At 57.7% G+C, this 21,382-nt stretch overlaps 1 protein-coding gene across 4 annotated transcripts in view; it reads left to right on the top strand.

Moving 5' to 3' along the window:
• GIPC1 (GIPC PDZ domain containing family member 1) overlaps nucleotides 1–21,382 on the top strand; it is a 43,278-nt gene that overhangs the window by 8,059 nt on the left and 13,837 nt on the right. For all 4 annotated transcript variants that reach the window (XM_073318310.1, XM_073318309.1, XM_073318306.1 and 1 more), the window contains 4 exons: nucleotides 4,040–4,220; nucleotides 13,070–13,182; nucleotides 13,683–13,764; nucleotides 14,497–14,633. In XM_073318310.1, the coding sequence (XP_073174411.1) occupies nucleotides 4,040–4,220; nucleotides 13,070–13,182; nucleotides 13,683–13,764; nucleotides 14,497–14,633 (513 nt within the window). The remainder of the gene's footprint in view (nucleotides 1–4,039; nucleotides 4,221–13,069; nucleotides 13,183–13,682; nucleotides 13,765–14,496; nucleotides 14,634–21,382) is intronic.

Genomic DNA, 21,382 nt, shown 5'->3' with positions numbered 1-21,382 from the left:
CATCGCTGAAGCTTTTTAAAAAAAAATTGATGTCTCATTAGCTGTCCTCCAAATATCTGGTCCAGAGACTGATTTAAGTGGCAGGTTATATACCGCAGTTAGTTAGTTCTGCCATTTCCTATCTGAGTTCCTTTTAGAGCTCCTCAATGAACCCCATCTGGTCCTGGTGACTTACTGCTGTTTGGTTTATTTATTTGTTCCAATAGCTCTTCTATTGACAGCTCCGTCTGGAACAGCTCCTCAGATGTGTCTCCTAAAAAGAATGGTTCAGGAGTGGGAATCTCCCTGATCTTCTCTGCAGTGAAGACTGGTGCAAAGAATTCATTTAGCTTCTCTGCAATGGCTTTGTCGTCTCTGACTGCTCCTTTAGCACCTTGATCGTCCAGTGGCCCCACTGATTGTTTGGCAGGCTTCCTGCTTCTGCTGTACTTAAAACAATTTTTACTGTTAGTTTTTGTGTCTTTTGCTAGTTGCTCTTCAAATTCATTTTTGGCCTGCTTAATTATACTTTTACACTGGACTTGATAGTTTTTCTTTCTGTTTTCTTCAGTAGGATTTAACTTCCAATTTTTAAAGGATGCTTTTGGCCCCCAACCGCCTCTTTTTACTCAGCTTACAGCTCTTCCTGCTTCCCGTCCCCTGCTCTGACCCAAACCTCATTTGGAGTCATTCTCTGAAGGAGCTAGGGAATCAGTGCACCCATCCCCTCCTAACCTGAGGCTGCCCCAGTCCTTTCTCCTGCCTTGTCACTTTCTCACATGCTCTGTGTCCCAGATGGTTTTCCCAGGTGCTAGGAGCTGCAGCAGTTCCCTCAGAGGCGAAGAGACCCCTTTGTGCCCCCCTAGCACAGTGATAGTGACATCCCTGATCAGACTCTAAACCTCCAAGTAAATGAGAGAGGCCCAAACTAGTGGATCCGATGGAAAGAATAGAGCCCTGCCAACAGAGCAAGCTTGTGGCATTAGAGCACAAATCCTCTCTGGAATCTTACAAAAGATCCCCTGGTACTGTGGTGCATTCGCTAATTCTCAGCTAATGCCCTTCCCTCAGAAGCTTCAATTCCAGAGTCTAAATCACTGCGGTGGTGCAGTATGGCTGTTAAGCAGCTACCATGTTCCACCCAATAGTTGGCTGCATTACAGCAGTGGCTGAAGTGGCTCGTTTATAGAGACAGTCTCAAGTGCTCTGGGTAGAGGTACAAGGGAGCCTAATTAAATATTATTGAGTTAATACACAAGATGTGTAGACTCTGCAGCAACTCCAGCTGTTAAAACCAGGACTGTCCATCATCATGCCTCCTGATGCCATGGTCTTTTGTCTCATGGTGCCATTTGGTTAGTGGGAGGCATTGGGTTTCTAGGCCCTTGTGAAAGGATGTATGATTCCTAGATTCCAAGGCCAGAAGGGAGCACTGTGATCTAGTCTGTCCTCCTGTAAAACACTGCCCAGAGAACTGCCCCGAAATAATCCCCAGAGCAGATCTTTTGAAGAACCGTCCAGTATCGACTTAAAAATGTTCAGTGATGGAGAATCCACCAGGATCCTTAGTAAATTGTTCCTACGGTTAAATGCCCTCACTGTTAAAAATTTAACCTTTATTTCCGGTCTGAATTTGTCTAGCTTCAACTTCCAGCTGTTGGGTCATGTTAGACCTTTCACTGCTACACTGTCCATGATCAAATTATTTGTCCACACGTAGGTAATTTACAGACTGTAATTGAGTCACCCATTAAGTGTATCTTTGTTAAGCAAATAGATTGAGCTCCTTGAGTCTGTCGCTATAAGGCAGGTTTTCTAATCCTCTAATCCTTGTTGCGGCCCTTCCCTGACCCCTCTCCAATTTTTCAACATCCTTCTTGAATTGTGGAGATGGACCCAGGATTCCAACGGGGGTCACACCAGTGCTAAATACAGAGGTAAAATAACCTCTCTGGTGCTCCTCAGGATTCCCTTGTTTATGCACTGCAGGATGGCATTAACCCTTTTGGCCACAATTTTGCACTGGGTGATCATGTTTGGTTAATTATCCACCTTGACCCCCAAATCTTTTCAGAGTCACTGTTTCCTAGGATAGAGCCCCCTGTTGTGTAAGTATGGCCTGCATTTTTTGTTGTTGTTGTTCCTAGATGTATACATTGAGACACATTAAAACACACAGTGCTTGCTTGAGCCCAGTTTACCAAACGATCCAGATCACTCTGTTCTAATGACCTCTCCTCTTCGTTATTTGCCATTCCCCATTTTTATTTGTGTCCTCTGCAAACTTTGTCAGTGATGATTTTGTTTTCTTCCAGGTCACTAATAAAAATGTTAAACAATATAGGGGCAAGAACTGATCCCTGTGCGACAAACTAGGAACGCACCTGTTTGATGATGATTCCCCATTTACGCTTACTTTTTGAGACCTATCAATTAGCCAGCTTTTAGTCCATTTAAAGTGTGCCATATTAATTTTGTAATTCTAGTTTTTAAATCAAAATGGCATGCGGTACCAAGTCAAATACCTTAGACATCTCAGTATATTATGTCAACACTATTACCTTTATCAACCAACTTGTAATCTCATTTAAAAAACAAATCAAGATAGTTTGACAGGATCTATTTTCCATAAACCCATGTTGATTGGTATTAATTATATTGTCCTCCTTTAATTCTTTATTAAGCAAATCCCATATCAACTGCTTCATTATCATGCCTGTGATTGATGTCCGACTGACGGGCATATAACTACCCATGTCACCCTTTACCCAGTCTTCTGAAATTTTCCCAGTCTTCCAAGACCAATTGAAAATCAACATTAACAGTTCAGCGAGCTTCTCAATAGCTCTATTAAAACTCTTGGTTGCAAGTTATCTGGACCTGCTGATATTAAAATGTCCGACTTTAGTAGCTGCTGTTTTAACATTCCCCTGAGATACTAGTGCAGTGGAAACAGTGTTAACCTAGGATATTAATACATCATTATTTTTTCCACAAATACAGAACATAAATATTTGTTCTCTTCTGCCTTTTCTGTTTTACTATTGATAAAAAGAAAAGGAGTACTTGTGGCACCTTAGAGACTAACCAATTTATTAAGCTCACGAAAGCTTAGGCTCAAATAAATTGGTTAGTCTCTAAGGTGCCACAAGTACTCCTTTTCTTTTTGCGAATACAGACTAAGACAGCCGTTACTCTGAAACCTTTACTATTGATGATTCTCTCATTTCCATCTAGTAATAGACCAGTATTGTTAGCATTATTTTTGTTCCTAATATACTAAAAAAACCTCCTCCTTATTGTCCTTAACTCTGCTGGTGATAGATTCTCCTTGACTCTTTGCTTCCATTTTCAATTTTCTACAGTTCCTAACTTCTGACTTATATTCCCTTTCTTTTCTCCTTTCTTCCATTTGTTACATTTCTTTATTTTTTATAGCTGTCTTCACTTCCCCACTAAACCAGGTCATTTTGTAACCAATACTATCTTCTTCCTCAGTTGTGGCTTTATGGCCATCGCGTAATGTTCTTAAACCCAGTCTTCCTCTCAGCTGATGTGGCTCATAATTGTTTTCAGCTTTGGGAAACTGGCCCTTCTAAAGCACCGAGTATTTATATCACTGGTCTGGATTTCATTCTGTTTGTATTTTATAAATGTGATCAAATCATGAGCCCTTGTACATAAGTCACTATTAATGTGCTAAGGAAGGTCCAAGCTTGTCCTTGTGCGTGAGACTAGCTACAAAGGGAAGACCCTGTGGCCTGATGGGAGCCAGGGTTCCTGGTTCTGTTCCCTGCTCTGCTGCTGACTCGCTCTGTGACCCTGGAGATGTCTCTGTGCTTCAGTCTCAATTGACTTGTCTTACGGGGTTCTGGGCAGCTTTGTTGAATACAAAGGGCTGTGCGCACCCCTGTGCTGAACGGCAGTACAGCAGAGAAAGTGCTGCTGTTCACGCTCTCTTGTCCGAGTACATCTTGCCCTCCTGGAAGCTGCGGGGAGAAAACTGCCCCAGGACCCGCCATCTGTGCTGTGAGCCAACCAGCCTGTCTCTTGCTTGTAGAGGATCAAGGAAGGGAGCGTCATAGATCGGATCCAGGTCATCAATGTGGGCGACATGATCGAGTCCATCAACGGGCAGAGCCTCATCGGCTGCCGGCACTACGAGGTTGCCAAGATGCTCAAGGACCTGCCCAAAGGCCGCACCTTCACGCTGAAGCTTACAGAGCCCCGGAAGGCATTCGGTGAGTGAGCCCCACAGACTGCGCTGGGCAGATGAGGCGGGGTGGCCACTGGCAGGCTCAGGACAGTTGGAGCATGAGGCCTGTAACAAGTTGGTTCCACCCGACATGTGTAAAATGAACACGGTAGGTCTCAGTCCAGGTCCTAGTAGGGCAGGTGTCCCTGGCTCATGGCTAAGTAACTGGCTCCCCTTGTTGGCAGCCAAAGCAGAAAGGACCAAGCACGCCACAGAGAATGAGCTCCCCCATCTCTCCAGACGGGCTCGTTCCTGTGCGGGGGGGAGGCCTGGCAGCAGGGGGTGGTATGTTTGCCATTGACCCTGCTGAGACCTTCAGCCTCCAAGGCAATTAGTCCAGCACAGAACGCACTGGGCTTTGTTTTGCACGTTCTGTCCTTCCTCCTTCAGTGAGGAGTCGCGTTGGGTGCTTATCTGGGAGCACCTTTCATCATAGCCCAAAGGCCCAAGCCCTGCTGGCTGTTGTGGGCACTAAGGGCCGTTACCTTCTGTCCTACTCGGCCATTAAATGGGAGATGGGGAGGGGCTTTGCGTCAGGGTTTTCCAATCTTTGGGTTGCCGGAATGTTTCAGAGGGCCGCACGGTGGCTCTGGTCCCATGGCTCTGGCTGGGCTTGCCTCCCTCGAGCTGCTGTTGCTGCTGCAAGGTGAGTGCAAGGTGGGCTCTGCAACCTCCTTCAGGGCCACCCCAGCCAATGTGCTGGGTCACAACAGGCCCATCGACATTTACAAATGGGTCCTGAGCCAAAAAAGGGTGAGACCTGCTGCTTGAGGTTTGAGTGACGTGTCCTGTGGTGTGGTGGCCAGCAGGTGGCATTGTAACCTCACTGCAGCTCCTAGCCATATGGCCTGTGCACAGGGTTGGTTGAGAGGTGGGTCAGTTCTGTTGCTTAATTTCAGGGTAGGGCTTCACCAGCCACGTTACTGCAGGGAACCCTTCCTCGTATTGCTAGAGGGAAAAGGAGGCTTCTGCCATGCAAGGCAGATGGGATCTGGAGATTCCTGTAGCTACTGAGCCTGCACGTGGGCCTTCAGGCAGCCAGCCTATAAAGCTGACCCCTTTCTGCTTGGACTTGGGGGTAGGTGGCCCTGCCAGGGTATCTGTGAATGACCCTCTGTGTACTCAGTGATGAGAGGAGGCTGCTCACAGGACAAGTGGGAGGGGCTGACTCTGCCTTGCAGATCTGCACCCTCTTTCTCTTCACTCCCTCCGCACTCCCCCCACCCTCCATCTCTATGGTGGCCTGAGGAAAGGAGTCTCTACTCACTGTCCTAAATTTCACTAAGCAGACAGGCCTGTTTCAACCCCAGCAGCTGGCAAGGTGAAGGCTCTCTCCCTACTTATCCCTCAAAGCACAGGGCTTTGAGTGAAGCGTGGGGGAAAGCTAGGTCCCCAGGATGGTGCTGAAGGCCAAGGGGAGACAACTTGATTCCGGGCTGGACTGTTCCAGCCCCTGTGTGTGTTATCCAGTGCTGGCCTTGTCAGTAGCTCCCAAACGTACCCCAGGGACGGGGATTCCAGCCCTGTCAGCTCTGTTCCGGGCAGACTCCCTCTGATCACAGTGCGACCTCACCCTCTGTCTGTGCCGCCTTCTCCGAGAGTCCTTGAATCCGGATTCCTCGGCTGTTGGTAGCACCTTCAGACTGAGGCTCTCCAGGTGCTCTTCAAATGCTGCACAAAGCCCCGGGCTGGGTCATTGTTGCTACCCTCACGTTGTCCCAGATCACACCGAGGCAGTGTGGAAGTAGAACCCAGGAGTCCTGGTTTGCCAACCTTAACCACTAGGCGGCGCTCCCTCCCTGAGCAAGGGATAGAACCCAGGAGTCCTAGCTCCCAGTCACATCACTTTCCCTGCTGCTGGTGTCTCAGTTCATTCATCCACGAGGTCAGCCTGCCACTACGAATTCCTTCCTCCTTGAGTGACTCACTCTGATCTGGGAAGGAAGATCATTTTCCACTTTATTTCCTCCTTGGCTTATACTTCTCAGCCCACACACACGTCCCTGGTTTCTGGAATCTGGCAACTTTCTTCTCCCCTCCTTCCACCGGGTACCAGCTGCATCTGTTCATCTCTGGCACTTCGGGAGCCCTCACGCCAGCATCCGTGCCCCTGCTCATTCCCTGCAGTTCCTTCCATGGTAGTTAGTGACAGCTCCGTGGCACCGGCTGTGCGCGCGAACGTTAGGCTCTCTGCTCCTCTGCTCGGCTCTCTGCTCCTCTGCTCGGCTGTGCTGGAGAGAGACCGGGTGCCGATGCTCGCTGGCTCTGCTTTGGCGAAGCAAACGTGAGAAAGCTAAGCTCGGTCCTGCCAGCCCTGTGCTCTGCTGCCTGGATCCACAACTCACTGGCGGTGCAATCCAGCCTCATCACCTGCCCTGCCTTCCAGTGCGCACGGGACCCTCTGGACGAGGCATGAGGGAAGAAAAGCTCCATGCTGTTGTCTCAAAATGCCGGCAGCTAGAGCGCAGGGAGAGCGCCGTTAGCTGCCAAGAGTAGACTGGCTTTTCACCTCTGGAGCTGCCAGAGGGAGACACAACTTGGGAGGACCGGGGCAGATCTGATAGCATCCAGCAGAGGGCAGCAGTGGGTGCACCCCAACATGGGTGTTACAACCTGTTTGCAGGTCATGCTTGATTCTAGGAGAGGGTGGGGATGTTCTGCGTTCCATCAGGCTGGCCTGAGGGACCGTGCGGCGTCCGTTACAGGTCTTTCTCCCGGAGGTGGCCTCCTGGGTGTACCCTTCTACCCCTGCTGTATCCCCCTTACTGCTCTTGGCAGCTGTTTTCTGCTGCAGGGCCCTGGCCCAGCTCGCGGGCTCTTGCCGAGGACCCAGATCACCAGCTCCTTGCACAAACGCACAAGCAGCCTCTTGTCCTCTGATCGAAGCAGGGAGGTGGGAAACTGGTTCATCCTATGCTGGCCCTGTTCAGTTCCCACCTCCTGTTGAAACCCACTGGAGAGGCATCTGTCCGCTGGGCTCTGTGCCAGCCCTGGATCACAGGACTGGAGGGAACGCTGTGAGAGCTGCTGATAGGGAAAGTGCTGGCCTCTGGGGAAGAGCTCTAGGCCAGCTCACTTCATTTGTTCCCCTCTATGGGCAACCTGGAGCAGCCTCTTCTTTTAACCTCTCTCGCTGGCTATTTCTAGCTCGCCGGACTAAGTGGCTGTTATCCCCCATTGAGAGTGCTCAGGACCTTCCCCGTGATCTGGGCAGGGGCCAGACCCCTGCCCCGGCTGGGGAGATGCTGATCACAGAATTCTCTCAATGCTCTTGAGTAAGACTAACGTACAGGCAGCATGGTTGTGCCCACACCCCTCCATCCTCTTTGCAGCACCTCCTACCTTCTCCCTGCACATATCCCTGCCGCTACCCTCAGCACACCCCCCACAGACCCCCTGCTTCTCCAGCCCTGGGCTTCCCCCCACATACAGCCTTGCAGGTCCCCCTCAGCCCCCACCCACAGACCCCCTGCTTCTCCAGCCCTGCAGGTGCCCCTCAGCCCTGGGCTCCCCCCACACACAGCCCTGCTGGTGCACCTCAACATCCTCACACAGAGCTCTGCCAGTACCCCTTGACCCAGCCCCCCTGCTTCTCCAGCCCTGGCCCCCTCCCCCCGCAGCTCTCCAATGCCCTTGCTATTCCAGTCTTGCACTTATTAGACTATGTTGGTCATGTGACCTTCTGCGGCTCCTCTGGTCTCCACGCTTTGCCAGCGCCGGAGTCTTGGCGCAGACATGCCCTGCTCTCCCCTCCCATGCAGGCCCTGTGCCCTGTCCTGCCCGCTGCTGTGCTGTGGCATGACTGGAAAGGCTGTTCTTTCTCTTGGCTGTGAGCTCTAGGGCAGAGGCCAGAACCCCAGCCTCCCCATGTGAGGCAAACTACTCCTCCCTGTCTGAAAGGAGCCAAGCTTTCCTGGAAAGGCAGGGGAGTGTCTCTGCATTCCCAGTTTAACACAGCCACCCCCTCCCAGCTTTGGGGGAAGTGGGGGGATGACAGGAAGCCTCAAATACCAGTGCCAGGAACACCTGGAGCTCCATCCCCACTACGAGCCAAGCCCATGTTCCCGTTAGCAGAGGCAGAACAACTGGGCTCCTGTGCTGGGGCCAGGCTGGTCTTGCTCAGTGCTGTTCCCTGCCCTGTGAGGGCTCTAGCAGGGGGGCTGAGGCAGGCTGACCTGGGGGCCAGTGACCCCTCTTCCCATGGCTTCTGGATCAGTGATTCTCTCTGTATGTTGGGGGGGAATAGGTGCAGGGGTGAAAGTGGGCCAGTACGGTGTACCGGTAAGAAGTGGCCGCCGGTACCAGCCCATACGCAGCCCATGTTAAAGCGCTGAATAGATGGAGCGTGGGGTATGAACAGCGCCCGCCTATGATAGCCCTAAAAGGGAAAAATCCTCCCTGTCTTTTGGCCCAGAACAATCTCAAACCAAGATCTATTGACACAGTGCAGCCAAGAGGATCTGAGCACCATCATTGCCAGGAGGTGTTGGAGATGGATTGGGCTTCGGACAGAAACTGATTCCATCACCAGAGTAGCAATAAGATGGACACCTGAAGGCAAGCGAAAAGGAGGCCGCCCGAAAACAACCTGGCGAAGAGCTGCGGAAGCCGAGCTGAAAAACCTGGGGCAGAGCTGGGGAACCACTGAAAGACTTGCCAGAAGCAGGCAGGAGTGGAGGAGCTTGGTCACTGCCATACACGCCCGAGGCAGAATAGGAACGTGGTGGTGATGATGATGATGGCCCCTCCCTGTCACCCTGTCCTCCGGGTGTACAGTAGCCAGGCGTCCCAGGGGTCTTAATGGCATTCAGCATCCACCCAGCAGAACAGGGGCTGCTCAGTGCCCGGGGCTGCAGGGACAGTAGCTGTGTGGACACCCAAGGGCTTATGCCGGCTCTGGGCCAATCGCTTTTTACATCATCTCTGGTCCTAGTGTAGATGGGGGCCAGAGGTCTCTTGGTTTGTGATCTCCTAGGAGTCTGCCTGCACGGCCCACACTTGGCCGGGGCACAGAGCAGCCTGCGCGGCAGTGTCTGGCGCCGACCTTTCCCCACAGGTGGTGGGTTGGCTCTCAGGGCTTTGGCCTGGCGTCTGTTTATGAGGCACACACGCGGCAGGGTGGGGTGCCAGCCCGGCACGCCATCCTCTGATTGCGGCTCTAGCCCGGACACGTTGATGTGGCTGGAGGATATTTGAGTCTGAGTCCAGGGCCTTTCCCTCTCCCGTAGCCCATGCTGTGCTAACCACGCTGGGAGTGGGCGGGGTGTCATGGCTCCTCCAGCCCAGCAGCTGCCAGGCTGTGGTGGCCGCTGCTGCTCCAAGGAGTTCTCCGTGGAACGGGAAGCAGCGTTTTCCATAAGAGACAGACGCTCGTGTGTGCTTGGAGGGGCAGGGAGCAGCTGCTAGGGCCAGCGCCAGAGAGCCGGGAAACAGGTGCACGAGGACTGTAAATAACCAAGCAGTGCATGCCCCCATGAAACTCCTGTGCCCCAATGCACCAGGCAGAGCAGTTCTAGCTGCCTTACAAACAGTCGGGGGAACCCGTACCCCCTCGTGTCCCTGGTGCTAAGGCATCCACGCCCCATGCTGCAGGGCCACGGGATCTGCTCTTGGAGGCAGAGTCCTAGGAGGAGTTGCATATGGCCTCCAGGCTGTACCTCGCCTTCCTGAGAGACTTGTGACCCTTGGACACGTCCACAGTGTCTGCTTCCCTCCTCTCAAAAATCACCCCAAAGGGGGTTCTAGCTCTCATGTGACCCAGGCAGTGACTGCTGGCTGACTCTGCTGACAGCCTGAGACTATGGCTGACCGGGTGCAGGCGAGTACTCGCTCCTCAGTCCAGTCTCCCGGTGGTGTCGTCTGCAACCTCCATTCTGTCTCAGCTCCAACTTTCTGTGGTGGAGGCAGGGTGGGAATTGGGAGCTGGGGCAGGGGGAAGAAGAGGGAGAGAAGCCGAGAGCGGAGGATGGGGACAGGAGAGAAGCACAGGGCAGAGAGCAGTGGCCTAAAGAGCGGAGCATTTATTGCCATGTTCGGTGAGAAAGCACTGAATATACAATCCCCAACAGTGCAGTTGCCACAGAGGCCAGACCGTCCCCGTCTCTCCCAGAGGGAAATCTGTAGATCAAGGGAAGAAGTGACTTCAAAATGAACGCCCTGGGCCAGAACTGAACGTGGCATTCTGTCTTCCACACCGAATGAGCGATACATCAGCCCCTAGAGCAGGGGTGCATCTGCCTCAGTTTGCTCCCCTCGCTTGGCATGGGAGGGTGAATAACCAGCTCCCCCCCCCCCCCCCCGCCCCTTGCGTCCTGGCAGCATGACACCCACAGAGTCATCTGGGCTCCAATCTGCTGCAGAAATTTTTTTTTTTTAAATGGGGCATGGGGGAGGGGCAAACCAAAGTCTCTTGCGGGGGGTTTCTTCACAGCCACAGCTGTCGAGCCTACCCGATAGCAAGGACATCTGCCGGAGTCTGCAGGCAGCCTGACGCGGGAGCTCGTTCCTCGCAGACGTTTATCGAGGACGCTAACAGTTACCAGTCTCGCTGCTGCTCGCTTTGGCAGACTCATCGGGCTGTCCTCCTCCCGGGCCGTGGGCCACAGCAGCAGAGAACTGGGTAGCGGGAGCTAGCCTTTGCTGAGGTTTGGACTGAGGAGTTCAGGCCTTCCCCTGCTCCTCATTTAATGTCCTCTCTGCCCCTGCGCGAAGGGCGTGGGGAGGTGGAAAAGTGGCAAAGCACCAGTAGCCTCCAAAAGCTTTGCCCGGGCAGGTCACGAGGAGCGTGAGGGCAGCATGACATAGAATTTAATGCAGAAATAAATAGGGGCTCCTACAGCAGTGTGTACAGCCTGCTGTATTGGGCTGGGGCAGTGAGGTGGGGGGAGCCATGTTGCTGCACGTGTCCCCATCTTCCTTTTCCCCAAGCTGCCATCCCTCACCCTCTGGCTCAGCACATCCAGGGCCTCTCATCCCATTTGTGAAGGACAAACAGCAAGTGAAGCAGCCTCTGAAGAGCCTAGGACTAGAAGGGACCTCCTGCACCGTGTGAGTGGAGCCCCTCTTGGATAATTCTTGTCCCGCGCCTGCCCCAGCATCCATGCTCCACACACAGGATCTCTGCTCCCATGGCCGGCACCCCGGCTGCATGGCGTTTGCCCTCCGCCTCCAGACAGCTCTAACAAGCAAGAAAGCGGGGGCCCTCAGACCCCCTCCCCCCCGCACTTGGGGGCACCTCTTTGGCACAGCAGCTGGGCTTTGGGAATGTCATTGAGGGGCAGAGAGGAGACCATGGCTAGCAGGAAGCAATGGATCCAGGGGGCTGGTAGGAAAAGGAGCACAGCAGACTACTCTCCCGTGCCCCTTCTGGCAGGGACTGAGCAACACACAGCCCGGTGCCTAGGCATTTATACCATATTCCTGCTGCCATCTGTGTCCAGCGTGGGCGTTTTAGGGAATGGGCTCAGGGGACCCTTCCCCTGTATGTCAGAAGCAGGAAAGTGGTTGATCTGATGACATCTTCCCAGATTATTTTTACTTCGTGGGACTGTGGGAAACATCAGTGGGGCTGGATCTCCCCAGCACGCAGTAAAGACTGGCTGGAGAGGCGCATCACAGGCTGTTAACCCTTTGGCAGCCTGCAGGTCCCCTCGGCCCTGGCAGCTGCTGTTCTAACTGGCCTGAATAGAGAGTCTCTTTTAGAAACACAACAGCTGGGTTGGTTGCCCCATGAGGGTTTTAATAGGATGATGCTGAAGCAGCTCGGTCCCTTGTGGGGAGAGGAAACGGAGTGACCAGTGCCGTGTATCAGCTCAAGGGGACAGGGCTGTCCGGGGGCAATGTTGGCTGCTCCGGAAGTGCATTGGGACAGAGGTCCCTGCAGGCGTGGGAGCTGCTGCAGGATGCACCACGGCTTCCCTGGGGATTCCAGGCTGCCCAAGGGCAGGAAGAAACCGATCACATACTGGAGGAAAGAGGAGCTTGTGGGATCCCACACTGCTGCTGGCAAGAACTAGACCCACCCAGGAGACAGACAGGCCTGGAGTGGAAGGCCTGGGGGTTCCATGAGGCTTGCACTGTGGCTTCTTGTCCCCATGCCTCGGTTTCCTATCTGTGAAGCAGGGATCCCAGCCCCCTGCGAAGCAAGAGCACATCCCTCTGCTGTGGAGTATGGAGACCTGACCCTCCAAGGGCTGCGCTGCCTTGTCGAACGGAGGTTCTCGCACTGCGCCCATTGCCTTGCCGTGACTGCCAGGGGTCCCTTCTCTCCCCCACCCCCGCGCATCCCTGGTCCCACATGCTGATCTCAATGTGCCTCTGCCATCCCGTGTTGTCAAACTGACGCAGTTGAGTCTTGTGGGTCTGAGCCCCTCTCTGTGGGACCCAGCAGGGCAGATGGGGGGAGGGGAAGGCAGTTCTGCAGCTTCCTGGGGTGGATGTTACTGCAAACAGCCTGAATCCCAACCTGCAGCATCTTCTCCCAGCCCCTGGCCATCCCGGCCCTGGGCTCCCCTCCACCAGCTCCACTTGTGCCCCTCAATCCCAGTCCCCAGCTGTCCCGGCCCTGGGCTCCCCACACGCTCTGAGTTGGGACTGAGGCATCAGCCCAACGCACACTACCCCAACCCTGGCTGCCTCCCAAGCACACCCTGCCTGTTGTGCCCAGGTGGTGGTGTCTGATACCTGGCCCCACTTCCTGCTGGAGGGTGGCTGCCCATTTGGCTGCACCGGTGCCTCGGGCTGGGCTAGGATTCTGGGCTGCGAGGCCAGCGGGCTGACTGCCCCCCCCCCACCTCCGGCGTGGTCTCATGGGGTCGTCTCCTTGCTGTGTTTCAGATATGATCAGCCAGCGGGCTGCAGGAGGCAAGCACAACAGTAGCTCCCAGCTGGGCACTGGCAGAGGGACCCTACGGCTGCGGGCCAAAGGGCCTGCCACCGTGGAGGAGCAGGTAGGTATCAGCCCCTGGGAGCTTCCCCTGACAGCCCTTTGGAGCCTTTCAGTGTTCGCTTGGGCCCTGCCCTCTGCCCAGAGGGAACTGCGGGCGGGGAGCCAGAGCAGAATGAGAGGGGAGCTGAGGTCCCAGCTGTCCCAAGAGCGGGGAGGGGACAGGTCCTCCATGTGGGGCTGCTCCCCCCACTACAATCCTTGCACTGCACCTGCTTCCCAGTCTTCTCCCACAGCCCTGTCGATGCCCCTCAATCCTGACCTGCAGCCCCCTGCTGTCCCAACCCTGGGCTCCCCCACAGCCCTGCCGATGCCCCTCAATCCCGACACGTAGCCCACTGCTATCCCAGCCCTGGCCCCCAACACCCACACCCCTCTGCCCAAGAATGGGCGGGGTTGGAAGAGGCTTTAGAGGGCCCCTCTTTTCCCATGGGTTCTGGGTTGCGGGGGGGGAGCTATATTTTTGCCTCGGTCTCCTGCTCAGCAGCTCTCCTGCCCCCCCAGCTGTCTGCGTTTGAGGAGAGGGCTATTGAGAAGGTGGACGACCTGCTGGAGAGCTACATGGGCATCCGCGACACAGAGCTGGGTGAGTCTTCTGCCAAGCAGCCCCCAAGTCACCCTGGGGCTGAGTGCCCAAAGCATCGGGGTGTTGGGGAAAGGGCTGCGTCACGGTCCGCCGGTATGGGAATCCTTCCTGGGCAGCTTGGGAGAGGCCCAGGCTGGAGTAGCTAGTAGCACCCCCCACAGCCAGTGCTCCTCCCCTGCTCCCTCCAGCGCCCCTGCCTGGAGGGGCTGGGACTGGAGGAGCTGGACACTCCCCAGCAGTTAAGAGCCAGCTCTGCTGTTAGTGGCCCAGAGGCCTGCATCCCTCCTGTGCAGCATTGAGCGTGAGGAGAGACGTCTCCCCTCTCTGAGAGGTGAGCAGGGCTCTCCCGGGGGCACAGAGCAGCATTTCGGGGGTTACTGTGGAAGTGGCAGTGACAGCAGGCTTGTCAGTGTGTTCTGGGAAGCTGGGCTGGGCACAGGGAGAGCTAATCAGCCCCTTCAGACTCTGCAGGCTGGTGGCTCGCAGGGCTCCCAGCTGCCGTGCCTCCTCGGCCGCTCCTGTCAGCCAGGGCTGCGGGCAAGAGCAGCGCGTTGGCGCAGGGGGTCTAGCGCTCCTGGCAAGGGCGTGGCAGTGCTCTCGGGATGCACGCAGCGTTGGCACTGTTGGTGTCAGCGGTGGGATAGCACTAGGGCTGGCATGTCCTGCCACAGGTAACGTTGTGGCAATGACTGCTCCTCGTTACCCTCCCTCCCCCGTCTCTGCTCTCTGTAGCTGCCACCATGGTAGAGCTGGGGAAGGACAAGCAGAACCCCGACGAGTTCGCTGAGGCGCTGGATGAGCGGCTGGGTGACTTTGCCTTCCCCGACGAGTTCGTCTTTGACGTGTGGGGCGCCATCGGGGATGCCAAGGTTGGGCGCTACTAGGACTCTGCTGTTGCCCATGCTGGATCTGCTGTGCCCTTGGGCTGGGCGAGGGAGGGCTGGGCCGCTGCCCTCGTGTGGACCAGGGGGTAGGGGTTACACCACGGGCCCGGCTCCAGCACCGCTCTGGCAAACGCTCCGGCTCCTTGCCCCTCCCCTCCACCCAGGGCCGTGTGTGCACCTCACTGTAGGCAGCCCTTCCTGGCGCCGCGCGGGAGTCGGGCTCAAAGCCTCACTCTTCTCTTCTCCTCTCCTTCCCCCCCCCGGCCCCCCAATACTAGTGTCGGCGGAGGGGACAGCTGCTGGGCGTTAGGGAGCAAGAAGCTGAGCCATTGTGTGCCCCTGGGGAAGGCTGCAGGGATGGGCAGGCCCTTGGGGGTGCTCCCTCCCTGGTCCTGGGGGGCAGCAGGGGAGTGAGGGGGCCCCTTTTTGGGCCCCTTTTCTCTTCTGGGTGCTGGTCAGGAGATGGACAGGATTCCCAGCTCCTGCACTGCTCCCTGGGGTGGAGCAGGGTGTGTGTCCGGGCAGGTGCAGGGCCTGGCACCCCTATCCCCTCTTCAGTCAGCAGGGTAACCCGGCCACTGCCGGGGAGTCCCTTGGCGCAGCCTCCCGCCGGGCAATAACCCCGGTGCCTGTGTTCCATGCGTGGGTGTTTGCGAGCAGAGTGCCCCCCCCCCACCTATATGGTACACCCACCCCGCTGCCTGTCAGCACTGATCTAACCACTAACGGGAGCGAGGCTGCTCCGGGCGGGCTGCGGATGGCAGAGGGCCTGCACCAGCCTGCCCACTCCTCCCCAAGGGCATTCTCAGCTCACTCCAGCTCCCTGCCATGCTGCTCTGTTAGTACTGTGCTGCCCTGTCCCTTCACGTGCTTTAATCCTTCCTCCTCCCAAGGCTGGCGGGGGCAGGCAGCGTGGGGGGCTGCGGACCGGCTCCTCGGGTGGTTCTGCAGCCCCGAGCAAGGTTGAGATCCCTAGTTCCCCTCAAAGGCAGTGTGAGACTGGGAGTTGCTGTCAACTTGACGGGGGGTGGCTAGCTCCCCTCCCCTCCCCTCCTCCTGCTCCCTGTTACCCTCCCTGCCCCACCCAGGGGAAAGGAATCAACAGCCTGCAATGCCCCCTGCTGGCAGAGACCTGGCTGGGGTAGCTGGAAGCTCCCGCCCCCTTCTGGCAGAAGCTGTCTGGTGTGTTCAGGCTCTGTCCCAGCTGAGCCCCATCACCCTGAGACCCCTCCTCCGTTTTACCTGCTGCCAGAAAGGTTTCTTTGTGGGGCAGTGGGGCCATGCCCCACCTCCCACAGTGGAATAGCCCCAGGATCGGTCCTGCTTCTTGGGACTGCTCCCCCCCCTTCAGGGAGGGTGGGCCGGGGGGGAAGGTCCCCACTCCACCTCCAGCCCCACCTGGTGCAGCAGCATTCTTCGGGAGCCGCTCAGGAATGACTGAGCGTCTCTTGTCATGCGTCTGTTCCTGAGGCTGGAGCCCTACTCCCCCCTAGCTGTGCGGTTCACACCCCACATTCAAAGCAGCTGGTCTCTGCTGGCTTGCAGGCAGAGGGTGAGTGTGATGGGGCGTGTCCCTTAGCTCTCAGACAGCCAGGCAGCGCCCACCCCCTACTGCTGCCCCGGAGCATCGCAGCCGTGGGGGGTGGTCAGAGGGTTAAATCCACCTGCCTCCTGCTAAAAACCACCCTGAGCAATCAGGCCAGGCAACAGCCCTGTGCCAGTCAGGGGCCTGTTCTGTTCACAGCTCCCCAGCCCACCTTTCCTTCCCACCCATCTACCCTCCTCTCCATTCTCGGGGGCGGGGGGAGAAGAGTTTGAATTGTCTCCCCACCGGAGCAGGTGCACCAGACCCTTCAGGCTGTATACGTCACTGGGTCTTGTGGTGGGTTTCCCAGCTGATCTAGGCTCCCTCCTCTGGCTCAGTCAAGGTCCCTTGCCTGCTTCATGCTGCTCTGACTTCCTCTGTAAAGAGATTATCCCTGCCCCCTTATTCAGGGGTGGGGGGGTGCCCTCCTCCCCCTTTCCCTCCATGGCTCCAGCACTGGCCCTAATGTCCCATCTGTAACCCAGGCAGGTGGGTTAATGATCTCTCCTAGCATTTACGCTCTGTGATGATTAATTGCCCCTGGAGCCCGTTGTGGGGTTTCGCTCACCACTCTGAGCCTGTCATAACACTGTCCCTCCCAACCCCCTCCGCAGTGCCCCATGTGTGGATGCACCTAACACCTCCCTCTCACACCTTACTCTGAGTGAATCCCCCACTGCACCCATGGGGGGTGGGGGGGGTGAGCTGACACACACAATGCTGAATGGCTGGGGTCCCCTTGGGCTGGCTTGGAGTTTTTCAAGATCCTTCTCTAAAAGAAGGCCCACGGTTGAGTGGCTGGATCAGGACTCCTGGATTCTGTCTCTGGGAGTTGGGGGGCCCCTACGGATTAGACCGGGGCATTTCAGCCCAGGACTCCTGGTTCTGTTCTCAGACCTGCCTCCACCTCTCACCCTTGGGCATGTCCCTCCTCTCTCTGTCTTGTCTTATCCATTCACGCTGGATCGGACTGACCTACCTCGCAGGGCGGGTGTGAGGACACGCAATGTTTGTAAAACTCTACGTGCTGCAATATTTATATCCCGTCCCGCCCCTGTTCCCGGGCTGCAGGCTGGGAGCCCCAGGATTGCTCCCTGCCCCCCAGCTTCTTCAGTCACTCTCCAGCCCTCAGGCACCTCCCGTATCCACGACACTAAGCCCAGCACTGGTGCTTGGGCCTGGGCCCCGGCTCAGAGGGGGAGTGTGCAAAGCACGGGACTTGGAGGGGATGGTTCCATTGCAAGGGGCTCCAGGCCCCCAGGGTGGGGAGTGACCCCCTGCTGAGCAGGACGTGGTCAGGGTTTGGAGTCCCAGGCCCCTGCGCCCCCCCTCATGCTGTGATGGAAGTGAGCTGTGACCCCTCTGCTGAACCCCAGTCCCTTGGGAGCTGCTGCAGACCCCCCCCCCCCTCCCAGGGCCTATTTTTGTATTTTACCTGTAAAGCATCTTTAACATAAAAATATATCGACTCTAGCCAACCAGCTGCATGTCTGCGGGGGCAGGGAGTGCGTCCGGCATGGGCCGTGCCTGGGGCAGTCGGGAACTTGCCTACAGCTGCAGGGCAGGGGTGGGCGCTGGGGAACCTGGTCGTGCTGTGGGGCTGGGCAGTGGGTACAACAGGAGGCAGTACCAAAGCCCAGGCCCCCCCCGCCCCACTAGCAGCTCCCTCTGCAAGGGTCCGATCAGAGCATCCTTCCCAGGGGGCAGCACTGGAGGAAAGAACAGGCAGGCCTAGCTCAGCCATCACACACCCCCCTGCCTGAGGCTCCAAGGCGAGGCCCCGCTGGAGGTTCCTGCCCCCTCAATGCCTGTCTCCCCACTCTGCCCCGATGCTGGGTCCTGCTCAGTGCAATAGAGCAGACCCCGAGCTGCCTCGCCCCGGAGCCTGCACTCAGTGCCAGTTGTATGGCTGTCCTGGGCCTGGCTTTCTGGGGTTGGGGGTGGACATGTATCCCTTCAGCAGCTGCCCTCTGCGACTTCCGCCTTCCCTGGAGTCAGAGGGCAGGCTAACAGGGAGACCAAGGGGATGGGAGACACCAGGGGCGATGCTTCAGCAGGGGGCATTCTCCCCACAGCGTGCTGACCCCAGGGCGGCGCTAGGGGATGCTGTGCTGCAGGGAGAGGGGGGCTCAGCAGGGGGCGCTCTCCCCTGGCAGTCAGTGCTGACCCCAGGGCGGCACTAGGGGGCGCTGTGCTGCAGGGAGGGTGGGGCTCAGCAGGGGGCGCTCTGCCCTGGCAGTCAGTGCTGACCCCAGGGTGGCGCTAGGGGGTGCTGTGCTGCAGGGAGAGGGGGGCTCAGCAGGGGGCGCTCTGCCCTGGCAGTCGGTGCTGACCCCAGCATGGTGCTAGGGGGCGCTGTGCTGCAGGGACGGGGGGAGGGGGCTCAGCAGGGTGGCTCTCCCCTGGCAGTCAGTGCTGACCCCATGGCGGCGCTAGGGGACGCTGTGCTGCAGGGAGGGTGAGGCTCAGCAGGGGGCGCTCTGCCCTGGTAGTCGGTGCTGACCCCAGCATGGTGCTAGGGGGCGCTGTGCTGCCGGGTCGGGGGAGGGGCTCAGCAAGGGGGGCTCTCCCCTGGCAGTCAGTGCTGACCCCACGGCGGTGCTGTAGTTCTGGCTTTAAGATGAGGGGTAGAGCCAGAGCCATGCCCACTGGTGGTAAAATGATCCCCCAGGGTGTTCCCACCAAGCCGGAGGGTGAGTCCTGCTGCCCTGGCTCAGCTCCGTCTGGGCTAATTCTCTTTTAACCCCCGTCCCACAGCTTCAGCTGGAGTCGCAAGGCTCTGGCCCTGCTGTCAAAGACCCCTGTGGGCCCCTTTGCCCTGCCTGGCGTGGGGCTGCTGACCATATAAACACCTAAACCTCAGCCAGGGTCAGGGGCACGAGGCCAGCTGCAGCCTGTCCTGGGGTTCCTGCCCCAGACACAGAGCCGGGCTGCAGCCCCCTCGCCAAGGAGATGGGCAAGCACGGGAAGGGAGCCCTGGCTCTGGGGCTTGGAGCTGCCAGCATTTCGCTGCCACCGGCTGCCCCTTCCCCAGCTCCAGTGCCCCTTCCTTTGCCTGCCTCAGCCCCTTAGGTGCCTGGTGTCGACCTGGCAAGACCCCACCCCCACCCCCAGGCTGTGCTCCATGAGTTTCACTCTTCCCAGAAGGTGACCCCAGGACTTGGGACACGGACTTCATGTCCCAGGCCAGAATGCGTCACTGGTTCCAGTCCAGCCGGGATGGCCTGGGCTCGACACTGCTGCCGGTGGACATGGAGCTCAGCCAGGTTCCTCCTGGACAGGCGTCTGCACCGGTGGCTGCCCCCACTCTGGGCTCAACAGGGGGTGCTCCCCTCATTAGGCTGGGATCGTAGGTGCTGGAACTCTGGCTTTAAGTGGTTTCCATTACATGCAGGATTTACAGTTTGGTTAAAATGCTCTCAGCACCCCCACTATAAAACCTGTGGGGATAGCTGGGGGCTGCGGGTCAGGAGTGAGGGGCCCCAGCGGGGCTGGGAGGAGGGGCAGCCCAGGGCTGGAATAGCAGGGGGCTGCGGGTCGGGAGTGAGGGGCCCCAGCGGGGCTGAGAGGAGGGGCAGCCCAGGGCTGGAATAGCAGGGGGCTGCGGGTCGGGAGTGAGGGGCCCCAGCGGGGCTGGGAGGAGGGGCAGCCCAGGGCTGGAATAGCAGGGGGCTGCGGGTCGGGAGTGAGGGGCCCCAGCGGGGCTGGGAGGAGGGGCAGCCCAGGGCTGGAATAGCAGGGGGCTGCGGGTCGGGAGTGAGGGGCCCCAGCGGGGCTGCTGCTTTCATGTGTGTCGCACGCTGATGTCTCGTTCCGCTGCGTGGTGGAGGGCAGCCCGCTGTGGCAGTTCACCCTCCAATGGTCTGCACCCCGTCTGCATCGCCGCCCGCAGTCACGCCTGCCTCTCCGTCCCAGAGCCGCTGCCGCCCTGCAAGGCCGTGGCTGGCGGCCCCGATCCGCTGCGGTTCCTCTGTGATTGGCACTGGGCCGGCGGCACTGCACGTGAGCCCATGGGCAGGACGAAGATGTCGCCAAGACAACCCTGGCACGCCAGCCGGAGCTGCCCGGATCCGTGTTTTCTTCTGGAGGCAGGCAGCTTCTCAGCCCCGTGGCAACCGCTGTCAGCCTCGCGTGAGCAGGTCACGTTCCTCCGGGGTCGCCCTCCATGCGCTACGGGTGATGGCAGCACATCGACGTTTGCCGGGGGGGGGGGGGAGCCTGTGAGCCAACACACACTAAGTTCACGCTAACGAGCGGCTGGGACAGCCACTAATGATACAGGTGCGTGAGCTCAACTCCAAATCACCGAGATGAGTGTGCCAACTTCTGCCTCAAATTGCTGCGCGATATTCACCGGGACGGAGTGCGGACGGCGATTCCTAAACCATCCGCCTCTGCTCACAAGGAGGCTCCCGCTGGCTTCTGGATCAAGGCGATGGGGAGGCAGTGGGATGGCACCGGTATGTTAGACGTCTAAGTGGGTGACCCCTGGCTGGACTGGGCCTGGACAGTTCCCAGCACAGACCGGGGGGTTGATTGGCCAGGCGGTTGTTCAGATGGAAGGCTAGATCCTGTGAACTATCCACCCTTCAAGAAGGGCAAGAAAGTTGGAGCCATTCAGGTGGACCCGTCAGCTGGGTAGAGCGTGTCCGGCATGTGGGGCTGACCCCCAAGCTGCTGCCGGCGCTTCCCTGTATGCGCAGAGTGCGGCTTCTCACGGAAGTGATAACGAACTGGAGCTTCACCTTGCAAGCCAGAGCCAAAGCCAGCCAGTTTAGGCATCTCCATATCCAACCCCTGCGAGATCCGGGCGAGCGCTTTCCCGTTTCAGCAGACACACTCGCGACCTACCAGCAGTTAAGGCCGATAAGTTCGTCTCTGTGGGTGCTGTCTGTCTGACTGATGGGGATAACGATCCACAGCCAGCGAAGGGCCACTCAGCCAGGACATGAATACTCTGGCCGCTTACCTTAGTGGAGACTTGGCCTAAGTGAGGCTAAGGTGGTGGCCACAGCCTTCCCGCGATGGCCAACCTGGGGGGACGCAGACAGGGCTGGGGCAGCAGGGGGCTGCGGGGCGGGGTTGAGGGGCCTCTGAGGCTGTACAGCTCCTGCCCCCAGTCACTCATTCCCTTGGCACTGGAGTCCCG

This window comes from Lepidochelys kempii, chromosome 20, assembly GCF_965140265.1.
Source record: "Lepidochelys kempii isolate rLepKem1 chromosome 20, rLepKem1.hap2, whole genome shotgun sequence".
In the NCBI taxonomy this organism is placed as follows: domain Eukaryota; kingdom Metazoa; phylum Chordata; order Testudines; family Cheloniidae; genus Lepidochelys; species Lepidochelys kempii.
This window is presented reverse-complemented; position numbering and strand designations above follow the sequence as displayed.